The following is a 16,200-nucleotide window of genomic DNA, read 5'->3' on the forward strand; positions in this document are numbered from 1 at the left end:
TGGGGACAGGGGGCAACGGTGGGGGCAGCAGTACGCAATTTCCCATCAGACAGAGGGACTGTTGTCCCTCAGCCAGGGCACGGGAGGAGCGGGGATCCAGGAGAGCCCTGGGGAGGGGGGTCCCCAGACCTGTCAGACGCCTCTGTGGTTCAGCCCCGAGTACAGTTCCTTCTGGCCTTTCCGGAGGGGCTGCGGGTGGAAGAGTGGGGTGGTCACTGTGGGGGGGAAGAAACTCCCCCAAAGCTGGCCTCTGCCCATCTAGCTGGAGGACCGGGGAGGAAGCAGGGACTAGGCATCTGAAAGGTAGGTTTGTCACTGACTTGGCCCCAACAGGAGATAGGCCCAAGCCACTTCCCTGAGCCTCAACTTTCCCACCTCAGAAATGGGAAACAGAGGAGGGTAGGCCTCGGAGCATCGGTCAGAGCGGAGCAGAGACCTGCATGCAAAGACAATATACCACCTGCTGGATGGGTAATTAATAAATATTTGGTGAGTGTGTCCAGGAGTGACATCCAAGATGTGCAGCCGTGTCTATTGGGAATACACACACCAAGCCAGGAGAATTGGCCTGAGGGTCTCCCGCTGGGTCAGAGGTATGAGGTGTGTGTGTGTGTGTGTGTGTGTGTGTGTGTGTGTGTGTGTGTGAATCTCACTGTTGAGCAAATGGCCAGTGGGGGAGAGCTGCAGCAAGCAGGGTGTATGTGTGCGTGTGTGTGTGTGTGTGTGTGTGTGTGTGTGTATGTGTAGGAGGCAGTGAAATTGTTTTTCTTTTTGCTTATTCTGGTTTTTGGGTCACACCCCATGATGCTCAGGGATTACTCCTGGCTCTGCACTCAGGAATTGCTCCTGGCGGTGGTCAGGGGACCATATGGGATGCTGGGTATTGAACCCAGGTAGGCGTGTGCAAGGCAAACGCCCTACCCACCATGCTATATCATTCTGGTCCCCTGAAATAGTTTCTTAACCAAGTTATGTGTTGACTGAGGCAGCGGTGTTAGCAGGACAGCGTGTGCTGGTGGGATTTGTCCCCGTGGTCAGATCTCCACTAATGAGTAAGGCTAGCACTGTGGCGGGGGGTTATGGGGGAGCCTCGGGTGAGGGCTCTGCAGTGCCTTGAAAGCCAGATGGTCAGTCCTGCCTTGTCCCCTCTCCCTGGCAAGGACCCACCTCCCCCATACACACACTCCCTCTCATTACCTCATAGTCTGGGCTGGGGACCGGTGGGGGCCTCTCCTTAGTTTGTCCTGAAAAGAAGGAAGGAGGGAAGCGTTAAGTCTCCAGGAAGCCCTGGTATGAGGCCACGAGCCTCATATCCGTGCTGTCAGGCCCTTCACCAAGCCCTCTCCTCCCTGCCTACCTCCATCCCTAAATCGGTTCCTTTGTTGTTTTCCTGCCACATCTCCTGTGGTGGAGTGGGAGGGGGAATGAAAAAGGAAAGAGGTGACGAGGGTCTCTAGGTCCCCCTTACTCCACCATGGAGATGGACACTGATGGGCACGTGGGGGCCTGTTCTGATATTGAAAACTCTTCTTTTGCGTGTCAAGGAGATGACTCAAAGGGCCAAAGTGCAGGCCTTGCATGTGGATGCCCCGGGCACCATCCCCAGCACTGCTTGGTGCCCAAGGTCCTCCAGAAGCAAACCGCCTCCCCCCAAAAAAACAAACAAACCAACAAGCAATCCACAAAAAGAAGGCAAAAGTCTGGGCCAGAGAGATAGAATAGGGTACTCGTCTTACAAGTGGCCAATTCTGGTTCAACCCCTGACCCCCCCCCCCCACCCCCGTGTGGTCCCCAGAGCAATGCCGGGAGTGCTCCTTGAACACAGCTGAGTGTGTCCCTCCTCCCCAAACAAGATCAAATTCTTTGGGCTGGGGGGAAGGCTCAGAGTGTCGGAGTGCGGGCTCTACAGGCGGGAGTGCCAGGAGCAGTCCTGAGTGTCCTTGGGTGGGTCCCAAACCAAACCAAACCAAACCAAACCAAACCAAACCAAACCAAACCAAACCAAACATTAATGCAACCATTTTGCACTTTTCTCAGGGGTTGGTGGGGAATGAGAGGAGCCGGCTGAGAGGCAACCTCCCCCTCCCCCCACTCCCCCCCCCCCCCCCCCCCCCCCCGTAGAGTCCTTGGTGTCCCAGCAAAGTTCAGCAGAAGCTGCTTTTCCCGTCCTTGCACTTGCCACCCTACAGGGCCAGCTGGACTCGGACACTCCCCTGAGTGTCCCAAAGCCCTCCCCGTGGTCTTACCCCTGGGCCGGCCGCCGGTGCCTGCTGCTCTGGTCACGGGCTTGGCCTTGGCCTTCCTGTTCCTGCCCCAGTGGTACACGCCCACCAGCAGGCCCAGCGTGATGCACAGGTCAGCCACGATGATGGTGGCCACTTCCGCCACACCCAACTCCAAGCAGGTCTCACACACTGCGGGATCAGAGAGATCACAGATAGGCCCAGAGGACAAGGACAGCAGGTCCGAGGAAGAAACACGTGACGGGGACTGTCCCCACAAGGCACCTGTGCTTGCCATGGCCCCCATCTGCTCTGTGCTCAGAGGTCACTCCTGGCAATGCTTGAGGGACCAGATGTGAGACTGGAAACTGCATCAAGATCAACCAAAAGCAAGGCAATGCCTGCATAGTCTCTCTGTACTATCTCTCTGGTCCATTCCTTTTTTGTATGTTTGTGGGGTTTTTTTTTGGGGGGCGGAATTCCAGGGATCAAACCCAGATCCTCTCACATGTACTACCCATGAAATGTGTTTTCGACTCTCAAAGTCTCTGGTTCCTCCCAGATGAAGCAGGGAGAAATCAGGACGTCTCCCTAGCTGGCCGGAGGTTAGTGTGAAGCAGTTCCTGGCGAGTGTTTGGCTCAGAGATCAAAATTCCATAAAACCAGGATGGATATGAGTTCCCTTTATCTGTAATCACTATGACATGTCCTTCGGGGCATGGGGTGGGCACTCTCTGTGGTGCTTGAGGGGTGGGGTCCCTGCGGTGCTGGGGATTGAGTCGGTGGCTCCCACTTGCAAACCATGTCCTCCAGCCCTTTGAACCAGCTCCCCAGAGTAACTGACAGCAATTTATCATAGTGACATTCAATCTCTTCTATAAAACCTTCCCAAGAGTTGCTCCCCAATTAAGCTCCTGAGAAGGGGGGCCAGAGAGGTAGTACAGTGGGGAGGGTGCTTGCCTGACATGTGGCTGACCTGGGTTCAATTCCCGGGGATCATCCGCTATGGTCCCCTGAGCACTGCCAGGAGTGATTAATGAGCATAGAGCCAGCAGTAACCTCTGAGCATCACCGGGTGTGGTCCCCAAACCAAAACCAAAAAGCTCCCTAGAAACTCACAGCACTTGCTGTGGCACTAGAATTGTCGTCTCGCTGTAACGCAAGTGGCCGAGACTGTTCCTGGAGATGTTGTTTTAAAGCAGGTGCTGATGACCCCCATCCGGGGGTCCCTCTGTATTCTTGGAGACACAGATGTGGCCCCAGAGAGAAGCACAGAGCCCGGGGACTGAGCTGGGTGAGGGGAAGCTATGGGGGGAGGGGGGCTGGTTGGCACAGAGAGCACTGCAGACCCACGTTACCTCGTGCTCGCACGTAGAGATAATGGTCCTTTCCTTTTCCCTTATTTTTTTCATTGTAGCATCTGTAATAACCACTGTCTTCCATTTCAGAGAAATTGTTTATGGCGTAGGTGTAGGAGGTCTCGTCCTGCTGTTTTTCATCTTTCTTCTCCCATGTGATTTTCATATCCTCCAGGTCCTGGTCCCAATAGTCCTTGGGGCATGTCAGTACCACCTTGCTCCCCGAGATGGAGACTTCATAGGTTGGATAGTCTGGGGAATGGGAGAGAAGAGAGGGAAATGGGAGGGAGACACGAGGAAGGAGGCAGAGAAGGCAAAGAGGGCTACGGGAACCAGCCCAGTGTGGAGAGTTGTCTGCAGGCAGGGCTTAGCTTTCCTTTGCAGAACGGAAATGGACCACATTAAGGGGATGCTAGAGAACTTTCAAAGGACATGCCTGAGTTAGAGGGTAGATATGGGCTGGGGCAGGAGGTGGGGGGTGGGATGAAGGAAATTAAGGGGGGAAAAATCCCAAATTGGAATGTTTCTAGGACGGGACATGGAAATGGAAGGTTGGGAGGACCACCATGTTGGGTAAACCTCTCTCACTCGGGCCCCTGTCTCCCCTCCACCGACCTGCATCTGCAGATAGGCTGTGTAAAAGAGAAGTGACACTCACTAGCCGGTGAAGACACCTCTGAAAATGAAACAAGGGAAGAATGGTAAGAAGTTAGGCTTGGTTTGGGTTTGAGAAATAGGTCAGGGGCTGAGACACTTGTCTTGCGTTTGGCTGATACTGTTTCAGTACCCTGAGCACAGAGCCAGGAGTGATTCCTGAGCACAGAGCCAGGAAGAGCCCCTGCACAAAGTGGCCCCCTTTCTAATTGTTTTCTTTTTCTAATTAGTTTTTTTTAATTTAAAACACTATGGTTTACAAAATTGTTCATTATACAGTTGCTTCAAGCAATTAGTGTTCCAACCCTACCAGTGTGACCGTCCCTCCATCAATATCCACAGTTTCCCTCCCAGCTCCAAACTGCCCCCTTTGGCACATGAAAATTTTACTTTATATTGCTTATTCCAACAAAACTTTAAGAACTGGCAAATAGAATGATCAGAAAATAAATCAGTAAGATCCAATTAGTGATTACTATATGATTTTGACCTTTGTAAGTAAAAAAATTAAAACCACTTAGTATAATATAATATAATGCCTATTCTCATTTATGTATATGCTTTCAGCTCTGGATCCAATTATTTTCTTTCCTTTTTTTTTCTTTTCTTTTTTCTTTTTGCTTTTTGGGTCACACCCAGTGTTCGTTGCACAGGGGTTACTCCTCGCTCATGCACTCAGGAAGTACTCCTAGCGGTGCTCAGGGGACCATATGGGACGCTGGGAATCGAACTTGGGTCGGCCGAGTGCAAGGCAGATGCCCTACCCACTGTGCCACCCAATTATTTTTAATGTTGCTGCTTCTTAGCAAAGTTCAACTATAACATCACCAAGAAAGAATCTAAAGGTAAATAGAAATTTCACTTTAGAAATTTTAGAAATTTAGACATTTAGAAATTTTAGAAATTTAGAAATTTTAGAAATTTCACTCGGTGTACTTGCTTGGGAAAGAAATGGAAAAAAGAAACTGCTCACAACTCTCATTACCACAAATTCCATAATAGAGCGTAGCGTTTGCTTGCACAGAAAAGGTCGATACCTGTCAGAAATCGGGATGCTCATATATATATATATATATATATATATATATATATATATAGCTTGGGGTCCATACCCTGTGGTGCTCAGGACCTACTCTGGTCTCTGTGCATGGGAATTGTTCCCAGCAGCGCTCAGAAGACTGAACACAGAGACGCGGGGGATGAAACCAGGTCCTCCCACATGCAAAGCTAACACTCAGCCCTTTGCACTCTCTCTCTGGCCCTCACAAGGATCTTCTGCTTTGTGTTAGAGTCACACTTGTGCTTACTCTTGGTGGCATACCTTGGTCACTCTGGCAGTGCTGGGAATCAAACCAAGGTCAGCTGCATGCAAGGCAAGGGCCTTACTCCCTGTACTATCTCTCCAGCCCAGAAAGATATTAAAAAATATATTTTTAGGGACTGTGAAGATAGTACATCAGGGATGACGTTTGCCTTGCATGTGGCTGACCCAAGTTTAATCCATGACACTACAAATGGTTCCCTGAGCCCCTCTAGGAGTGACCTCCCAAGTGCTAGAGCCAGGAGTTAGTCCTGTGCATTGCCAGGTGTACCACCCTTGCCCAGAAACCAAAGAATATACTTTTAAAATTGCGATATTTACAACTTCTGTAAACACAGTTATCAACTGTTTTTTGAAGGGCGTGTCAGGGGTGGAGCCCAAGCTTTCATACATGCAAGTCATAAGCTCTCCTGGCTCGCACCGATTCTATCCACATCCAGACACAGAGAATGAGCATTGTGTTAGCTCAGTCAGCACATAGATCCATGATTTATGTATTTCCTAAGCCTGGGTTTCCTAATAGGCGCAATAAAAAATGTTAGAAGAATCACAGAAGGTATTTAAAATAATACCATAAACACACATGTTCAATGCACTTTATATCTCTTAGTTTGTTTGCTTGGGGCCTCACCTAGCTATTCTCAGCTCTGTGCTTGGAAGTCCATTCCAGTGGTCTATGGGGGACCATGTGGTGCTGGGAGCACTGAACTGGGGTCAGGTGCATGCAAGGCAAACATCTTAATTGCTGTACAATTTCTCCAGCCCCCATCTCTTTTTTATGAGTCTGTGTGGTGCTCAGTACTGAACCCAGGGATTGTTCATTACAAGGAATGCATAAACTATCATTAGATTTCATCCCCAGCCCCCCAAAAACAAATGCTTATTATCTTTATAATACAAAATAAGGGCTGGAGTAATAGTACAGCAGGTAGGGCATTTGCCAACCTGGTCTGATCCCCGGCATCCCATATGGTCCCCCAAGCACGGCCAGGAGTAATTCCTGAGTGCAGAGTCAGGAGGAACCCCTGAGCATGGATAGGTATGACCCAAAAAGCAAAAACAAACAAATAAACAAAAACCAAAAAAACCCAAACCAAACCCAAAACAAGGCTGCTTCTTTCATCATAGCTAAAAGCTTCCCCATGCCCCCCCCCCCCCATGTCACTGCCTTCTATCTGTCTGTCAGATAATGTTATTTTTTTTAAATATTTATTTATTGGGGGTCACACCTAGCGATGCTCAGGAGTTACTACTGGCTCTGCACTCAGGAATTACTCCTGGCGGTGCTTGGGGGACCATATAGGATGCCGGGGATCGAACCCAGGTCAGCGCGTGCAAGGTAAATGCCCTACCCACTATTCTACCCACGGCTCCCAGATAATGTTCTAAGTGAATTGTTCATTCCAGCCACATCACAACCTCTCAAACTAGATATCACGAAGTCTCCCACACAATGATGCTATGACCCAGAAAAAAACACTATTTGAAGACAGGCAGCAAGAAAGAAAAGAAGCCTGAATTTCTTTATCTAGGAGATTCAGATCCGTCTCAGCCTGAGATGTGTACTCAACTTTTTCCATCCGGAGAAGCTCATGTTCTCTCTTGAATATAGAACGCTTTCTTCTTTATATTTCTCTAAATAAAACTATATTATTTCATTTAAAAAAGAAAGAAATGGAGCCCACATTCGAATATGGCAGTTTAAGGGGCTGGAGAGAGGCGTCTGCCTTACACAAAAGTGGCCAGCCAGGTTTGATTCTGGAATGGTCCCCTAAGCACCATCAGGAGTGATCCCTAACTGCAGAGCCAGGAGTAAGCCCTGAGTACCACCGGGTGTGGCCCCCAAATAAAAGAAAACATGACAAAAAGAGAGTTCCAATATGGCAGTCTAGCTTCAGCGTTAGTCTCACCCTCACCCCCCACAGCCCTCTCTTTCTCCTTTGCCTAAAGTGTGCTTCCTCCGAAAACACAAGCTCATCCTTAAAAACTATGCTCAAGAATGACTTCCTGGGGCTGGAGTGATAGTATAGCAGGTAGGATTCTTGCCTTGCATATGGTTGACCTGGCGTCCATCCCCAGCATCCCATATGGTTCCCAACACTTGCCAGGAGTGATTCCTGAGTGCAGAGCCCAAAGAAACCCCTGAGCATCACCAGGTATGGTAAGGAGGTCATTCTTTTTTTTTTATCCCCACAAAAAAGAGAATGACCTCCTTTCAGGAGCCTCCCCAAATATCCTCTGCAGAGGTGACTGCCTCTATATTTAACTCTATATCTGCCTGAATCACTGCAATGAGCACACACTGTATTATCAACTTTGATGGGGGTTTTGGGCCACACCTGGTGATGCTGGGGATCAGTTGATGTTGTATGCAATGCAAGTAATCCCTATACTAGCTCCTGTATTATTCATTTTTTTCTCAAACAAGACCATTAGGGAGTGAATTAGTGATGCGTTCAAGAGTATGATTATTCATTTTCAAAGTGTTCACTGAACAAACTCATGATGGAGGGGCCAGAGTGATAGTACAGAGGATAGGACATTTGCCTTGCTTGCGGTTGACCCTTGCATGCGGTTTGATCCCATATGGTCTCCTGAGCACTGCCAGGAGTGATCCCTGAGCAGGTGTGTGCCCCGCCCCGCAAAGCAAGCAAGTAAACAAAAAACTCCAAATTCATGATCGACACAAAAATGGAGGACTCTCACCCACACCTACATTTTTTATCCTTCCCTTGCACACATGCTCAAAGATCCGTATCATTTATTGCTATGATGGCACATGACAGTAACAAACACAGGTACTTCTCAGACAACACTAGCGGGAAGACAGTCACACTTCCTCTAAGAGTTCTGGTCTGTGGTGTTTATTTTATGTCTCTGATCATTCTCTATCACTAATTAAATAAAAGAAGGAGAAAAAAAATTAAATTCTCTTACCAGCGTTTTCTTGTTCTGAAAAGAGGATGCAAGAAACCATTAGTCATACTCCAGACGGTCCCTCAGATCAAATTCCCTCCTTAGACTGGGACCCTCCCTCAACCTTAAGGAAGCTGTGGATCCAACCCCACTGGGAACCTACAACCTACAGGAGTTAGCGATCTGATGACCATTCGTGAACCTCAGTCATCATTTTCCACCCTATTCCAAGCCAACTCATGACTCTCGACACCGCAGGCTGGCCCCAGTTTCCACACTAGTGGTCCCTGAGATGCACACAGATGGAAATGAGGAAGAGAATCTGGCATGTGCCATTGGATAAACAAGCAGCAACTGTGGCTGGCAATAGCATTGTAAAATGATGCGCTCTCCTACAGCACAGTGGGGGCTTCCCACGTTAACCATCTGTCAGTAAGGAAGCACAGTAAAGCATGCTGCCCTGTCAAAAAGGAAACAAGGAGCCCGTGGACTATGTGGCAGCAAGTGGATTGCTCAGGTTTGCCTGGGATAGTCAGTCTGAAAGAGCTTCCCCCATGCAGCTCATTTGGAAGAGGTGCTGGGGCAGAAAGGCTTTCCTCTCAGGGAATTCCTGCCCCTGCTCATGTGGCTGAGACAGTAGGATGGGCCTGTGTGCTCACCAGGCCACATGTGGTCAGAGCCTTCGCATCTGGGATTCCCACAGGGCACTCGTGCTTCCCAGAGGCTCCCCCATGTCCCTCCCCACCCCACCCCCGGTGTTCCTGCCGAGCACCCCTGACAGACTCATGGCAAATATGAATTGCCAACGAATAAATGCAATTGTTGGTCTTTTCAATGTGATTGTCTCGGTTTTTTTTTTTTCTCCTTTAGAATAGCTCAGGGTTCAAACGCGTGACAAACTCTGATCCCTGTCTCTTGTCTCTCTTTGTTTACAACTAGCTCTAGATGGAAGAAAGAAAGACCGAGAAAGGTAGGAACATCTTTGGGTGGGCCCGGAGGGGAGCTAGAGATGGCACAAACTGCGTGGGGCTGATTTCATAAGAAGGAAAGAAAATGTATCTCACCGTCTTGCCCCCAAACGCCAACTAGAAAATAAATAATAAGAAAAAAAGAGTTAGTAAGTGTTGCTGGTGTCTGAACATCTGGGGGAAAAAAAAGAAGACATTGTTTATTTATATTATCTTAAGTTCCACTGATAATGGGAAAGAGCTGGGAATGTTAAGTTGTAGTCTACTACTGTCCAATGGAAATTATTTATTTATTTATTTTTAATTTTTGCTTTTTTGGGCCAACCCGGCAATACTTAGGGATTACTTCTGGCTCTGCACTCAGGAATTACTCCTGTTGGTGCTCGGGGGACCATATGGGATGCCGGGAATCAAACCCAGGTCAGCCATATGCAAAGTAAATTTTTTTTTTTACTTTTTTGGGTCACACCCAGAGATGCTCAGAGGTTACTCCCAGCTCTGCACTCAGGAATTACTCCTGGCAGTGCACGGGTAGACTACATGGGATGCCGGGGATCAAACCCAGGTCAGCCGTGCAAGGCAAATGCCCTACCCACTGTACTATCACTTCGGTCCCCCTCTAGGCAAAAAAGGGTCTGCATCATCGTCCGACTGTTTGTGAACATTGGATGTGACCCAACCTCCATTAGCTCACAGTCATCCCTGCATTGGTGGTCAGAGGCCCAGGTTCGAACCTTGACCATGGGTGTATAGGCAAGTTGGGACCAGTGAGGAAGCATCTAGTGTTAAATAGGAGCCCACGGTATTTCACCAACAGGAGTTAGAGAAAGGATTGGGGCTGCCTTTTTAGGTGATAGGAGCAAGAGGAAAGTCCCCCTCATGAAGAGCCGGCTCTGGGCAGACGGAGAGCTCTGGGCAGGCCAGATTCACACAGTGAGGGGCTTCTTACTTCCCTAGCTTCTGCAGGTCTGGGCTCCATTTTAAATTTTCTTTTCTGCTTGAGAAAGAGATGGAAAATACTTTGTTTGGGGGGCCATAGCTGGAGGTGCTCAGGGCCTACTTCTGGCTCTGTGTTCAGGGTCATTTCTGGCAGGATTTGAGGGACCTTATTGGATGCCAAGGTCTGAACTCCTGTTGGCTGTGTACAAGGCACTCTCATCTCTCCAAGGCCAGAGACGAAAAGCTGGACTATCTGATTACTCATCAACTAGACTCCACTGGGGGAATGTGATCCATTTTCACTGTAACCCCAGAACTCTCGGCAACTGTGTGGATTCATCACGATGGATGGTTTCCTAGGCCTGGCCTGGAAGATTCCAGATTTTTTATTTTTATTTTTTTGGCTTTTTGTTTGTTTGTTTTTTTTCTGTTTTTTTTTTTCTTTTTGGGTCACACTCGGCGATGCACAGGGGTTACTCCTGGCTCATGCGCTCAGGAATTACTCCTGGCAGGGCTCAGGGGACCATATGGAATGCTGGGAATCGAACCCTGCTCAGTCGCATGCAAGACAAACGCCCTACCATCTGTGCTATCACTCCAGCCCCCTTTTTTTGGCTTTTTTAGGTCACCCCCTATGATGCTCAAGGGTTACTCCTGGCACTGCACCTAGGAACTACTCCTGGTGTTGCTTGGGGGTATGGGTTGCCGGAATCAAACCCGGGCTGGCCAAATGTGTGCAAGGCAAACACCCTCCCTGCTATGCTATCGCTTGGCCTGGAAGTTTCTATGACTCTAAATCTTTATCTTCTATCCACATTTCCTTGACTGGGTGACATTCCTTCGTCTGTTTCTACTCAGAACAACAGACATATTCCTGTAACACCAAATCTAGGGGTGCTGGGTCTTTGATGCTCTGTCTCTGTCTCTGCCTCTGTCTCTGTCTCTGTCTCTGTCTCTGTCTCTGTCTCTCTCTCTCTCTCTCTCTCGTAGCTTACGCTCTAGGTTCTACAGAAGCAGAAGCTGCCATTTCCAGCAGGCTCCTGAGTAGTGTTCAAGCTTGAGAAAGCCCCCATGAAGCAGGAAGTGGGGACATCACCACAGTGTCCCTAGGACAGGATCCCGGCCGAGAGAACATACTTCTTGGTCTCAGAAATAAATTTATACAGGACCGATTTTGGAGGAAACTATGTAGGCCTCGTTGACGTATGGACAGACAGGCAGACAGACAGACAGTCGTACTTCCCAGAGTGGCTTTAGCAGTGACTAGCTCTGGGATTTTCAACAAATCATTGAACTTGTTTGTGGGTCTGAGCCTTCCCCTTCCTCTGCTGTGACTGGAGGACACGGGAGAGAGAGGCTGAGTGTCGGGGTGTCAGGGCCAGTCAAGACGAGAGTGCGGCCTGCAATGCGCGCGGCAACTTTTCACTGGAATCTGACTCCTCTCATGGCGGCTATAAACATGCTCTTCCTGGACATCAATTCATTTATGCCTTTTTGGGGGGTTTGTTTTTTGGTCATACCTGGTGGTGCTCAGGGCTCAGATTGCTCCTACAAACGCTCAGGAGAATCGCAATATCAGGGATCACACAAGGCACTGCTGTCTGCAAAGCACGCGCACACACTCACACACACACACTAGCCCTTGGGGCTGCCTCCTTCATCCCTACTATATATATATTTTTTTTCTTTTTCTTTTTTTTCTTTTAGTGCTATGGATTAAATCTAGGACCTCATAAGGCAAAGCAAATGTTCTATGGCTGAGCCACATCCTGGTACGGTGATTTATCAATTTATACTCTACCTGGCTTCAAGAAGGTCTAAAACCATAAAAAAATTCATGGGAAGGGCCCTTGGTTTTACATGTGGCCAACCTAGATTTGATCCCCGGTACCCCATATGGTCCCCTGAGCCCTGCCAAGATTGATCCCTGAACTCAGAGCTAGGAGTAGGCCCTGAGCACAGCTGGATGTGATTCAAAAACAGAAACAAAAATGTTCCTAGTCAGCTATAAAGGATCAAAATTTTTGAATTCTTTTAAAATACGTTCAGAGGTGTTGCTAAACCCAGAGTTTGAGTTCAGCCTCTGTGTTGTTTTTTCTTTTTTTATATTTATTTTTTTTATTAGTGAAACACCATGAGGTTGCGTTGTTTGTTCTTATCCAAATGGATGCGTCAGCTCCTGAACAGAGCAAGCTTGTTCTAGAGGCAGGGAATACTGTTGACTTTCAATAGATGTGATCTACGGCCCTTCTCAGATCTCGCTCCCCACCCTGGCATGGCACAAACAGTTCCCGCATCTTCTGGGATCTGAGCTCCCCTCCACTCCATCCCACTCACCTGATAAGATGCAGAGTCCCAGAACTCTCCAGAGCGCCCCTGGCTGCATTGTCCTCTCCCCGGACACTTGCTCAACCTAAGATGGCGGAGGCTGTTGGCTTATTGCTTCTGAAAAGACCAGAGGTCCTCTTCCAAACCCCAGCTGCTCAGAGAGGGGGGTCCCGGGGCCAACATGAAAGGGGGCTTTGTAAGAGAGAGACTCACCATTTTCTGTAGCAGGCACCTGTCCGGGCTCGGAGGCGGGTTTCTGAACCCCACACAGGAAGTGTGGAGAGGCCCCCCGGCCTGCAGGGACTACGTCACTGGGAGATGATAAAGGCGGAGTCAGCCACCTGGGTTGACGAGGAGAGCTGGCCTTGTCACTGTTCCCTAAGAACAACCAACGGACGCCGGTGAAAGCTAATGGTGTATGGTATATGTATGTAATGAGTATGGTACATGTATGTAATGGGCATGGTACATGTATGTAACGGGTATGGTATATGTATATAACGGGTATGGTGCATGTATGTAATGGGTATGGTGTATGTTATGTAACAGCTGGTAATTTAGCTCGCATAAGGTCCCTTTTCAATGGAACTTCCTTCAAAGGAAACCTCTCAACCCTCAGAAAACAAATTGTGTCAGGAAGTGAGGATCTGGAGCAGAAGGGAGCCTCTCCTGTGCAAGTCAACCAGTGCCACCTTGTGCCAGATAGTACTGCCCTGTCCCAGGAAGTGCCAGTCTTGCCAGACTTTGCTAGTATATGCCAAATTGCACCACTCTGTGTCAGCAGTTGTCAAACCATGTTATTCAGTGGCAACTTATACTAGTCTATGCCAATTTGAGCCAGACAATGCTAAACTTACCAACCCATACCAACTGGCACCAATTGACACTAGTCTATGCCATTCTTTGTCAGCTGTTGCCAGCATTATCACCTGGTGCCAGTCAGTGTCATCCTGTGCTACTCTTTGACAACCAGTGCCAGTCCATTCCTGCCAGTGTCAACATGTGCTGGCCGGTGCTAACCCATGTAACTGATGCCATTTTATGCCAGTCAGTGCCAGTCTTGCCAGATGACACTATTGCACAATATACCATCTCATGCCACCCAGTGCCAATCCATGCCAGTCTGTGCCATTCCTTGATAGTCAGTACCAAACTGTGACAGCCTGTGCTAACCCATGCCAGTCAGTGACAATCTATGCTGGTCTCTGCTAACCAGTGCCAATCTGATGTCAACAAGTGACAGGTAGTGCCACTCTGTTCCATTCAATGACACTGTCAACTCATGATAACATATGCCAGTTAGTGCCAACTAGTACCAGTAACCAACATGTGCCAGACTGTGCCAAACAGTGCCAGCTACTGCCAGTCTGTTCCAAACAGAACCAATATATACCAATCATCCCAGTCAGTGCCAAACCTGTGCCAGTTGATGCCAACAGATGCCAATCTTGCCTGATAGTGCTGGATCCTGCCAATACTGCCAGTCTATGCCAGGAGATGCCAACTGGTGCTAGTCCATGTTAGTCAATACCAAGCCTATGTCACCCTCTGCAAAAATGTGCCAGTATGTGGCAAATGGTGGGAATCTGTGCCAGTCAGTGCTAACATGTGCCAATGCCAGTCTGTGGCAGTGTTGTTGGCTGCTCCAACTGGATTAACTTGTTCAAACCAGATCAAACTGGTTCTAACCAGTTTAGAGTGGATCAAACTGTATCAAGTTGGTTCCTACCAGATTGAACCTTTACTGATGAACTTCTTTTGGGGAGGGGGGTGGTTTGGACCACAAATGGCAGACCTTAGGGGCTGCTCCTGGTTCTCCGTTCAGGGATCACTCCCTGCATTCTTTTTTTTTTAATTTTTATTAGTGAAACACCCTTAGGTACAGTTGTAGACTTACAAATTTTTGTGCTTGGGTTTCAGTTATACAATGATCCAGTACCCATCCCTCCACCAGTGCCCATTCTCCACCACCACTGATCCCAGTATCCCTCCCACCCCCCATCCCCCCATCCCACCCTTCCTCTGTGGCAGGGCATTCCCCTTTGTTCTCTCTCTCCTTTTGGGTGCTGTGGTTTGCAAAAGAGGCATTGAGTGGCAATCATGTTTGGTCTATAGTCTACTCTCAGCGCGCATCTCCCATCCTGGGCGGATCCTTAGATCATGTGGTGTCAGAAACTGAACTAGGGTTGGCTACATGCACTGCACTCTCTCCTGCCCCATGTTTCTTTGAAAAAAGGTATCTCACATTTAACCATGGGGGGTCGCTAGGTCATTGCTAGACAGGCTAATTAGATTTGTGCTATCTTAACATTTAACTCCTTTGATCTAGTTCACCTTGGGGATTCTGACTTTATTTTGGCCTTAGCTTTATCTTATTTTTTAAGAGATCATGATTAGTATTAAAATGAATGCTTTCAACACACAATGTACTACATGGCACCCCCCTCTAGAGCATCAATAGGCCCCCACCTTGGCCTATAGGTCCCTTTTCCCTTGGTACATTCAGTTCTGTGGCAGAAGCTCAGGGTTCTCACTCATTGGCTCCTTCCTTCCCTCCCTCCCTCTTTCCTTCCTCCCTCCTTCCTCCTTTCTTTCTTTCTTTCTTTCTTTCTTTCTTTCTTTCTTTCTTTCTTTCCTTCTGTTATCCCTCCCTTTCTCCCTCTTTTCCTTCCTTCCTTCCTTCCTTCCTTCCTTCCTTCCTTCCCTTACTCATTTCCCTTCCTTCCTTCCTTCCTTCCTTCCTTCCTTCCTTCCTTCCTTCCCTTACTCATTTCCCTTCCTTCCTTCCTTCCTTCCTTCCTTCCTTCCTTCCTTCCTTCCTTCCTTCCTTCCTTCCTTTCCTTGCTCTCATCAAGCCCTCCTGATTGTGCAACAGGTGTGAGATCATATGCAGTGCCGGGGACCAATCCAGGTCAGTTGTCTGCAAGGGAAGTGTCTTTCCCCTCTACTCTCTCTCTGGTTCTTAGTTTCTTTTAAAGAATGTGGAATGCTCGACCACCATGTAGGCCATCCTTGCACAGGAACCATGCAAATATTCTCTGTATTTTATCAATTTTACTCTCCTGGTTGCCTAAGCAAGCCCCACTTTACACCTTTATAGGGTCTGGGGGTCAGACAAGCTCCGTGAACCCTTCGAACCTGGATACTCTCTCCAATGAAATTCACCTTCTTCTCCCGTTACATGTTTCTAGGCCCTTCACTAGAAAGAATCATCTTCCATCCATCAGCCCTGCAGCTGGCAACTCATGGGCATCAACCTTACGACCTTGAGCAAGTTCCTCAAGGACTCCTGACCCATCTGGCGTTCTCTCCTCCACTCTCTCCCTCCAATCTCTTTTTTTTTTTCATTTTTTTATAATTTTATTTATTGAATAGTTCTTCTCCAGTGTCGAAAACAGCATGATGGGATTGATGTCTTCTCGTTTCGGTCAGACCAATGATGTTGTACTTGATCTTTCGTGCTTGTACCATAAGGTCTTCAATGGATGCAGCAG

The 16,200-nt window shown here is 48.3% G+C and overlaps 1 protein-coding gene and 1 non-coding gene across 2 annotated transcripts; both read right to left on the reverse strand.

Moving 5' to 3' along the window:
* Positions 1-12,966, reverse strand: LOC130016925 (T-cell surface glycoprotein CD3 epsilon chain). Its single transcript, XM_056107655.1, has 9 exons — positions 12,920-12,966; positions 12,716-12,791; positions 9,536-9,556; positions 8,493-8,507; positions 4,239-4,256; positions 3,581-3,832; positions 2,247-2,414; positions 1,198-1,244; positions 1-189 (listed from the first exon to the last, which is right to left on the reverse strand). The coding sequence occupies exons 1-9, from the start codon at positions 12,920-12,922 to the stop codon at positions 133-135; spliced, it is 657 nt and encodes a 218-aa protein (XP_055963630.1). The 5' UTR covers positions 12,923-12,966; the 3' UTR covers positions 1-132.
* A 2,715-nt stretch (positions 12,967-15,681) lies between these two features.
* On the reverse strand, positions 15,682-15,786 carry LOC130016983 (U6 spliceosomal RNA). Its single transcript, XR_008791301.1, has one exon. It is a non-coding gene; the product is annotated as a U6 spliceosomal RNA (small nuclear RNA).
* Positions 15,787-16,200: the final 414 nt, after the last annotated feature.

Source organism: Sorex fumeus, unplaced genomic scaffold (genome assembly GCF_029834395.1).
Source record: "Sorex fumeus unplaced genomic scaffold, SorFum_2.1 ptg000169l, whole genome shotgun sequence".
NCBI lineage: Eukaryota > Metazoa > Chordata > Mammalia > Eulipotyphla > Soricidae > Sorex > Sorex fumeus.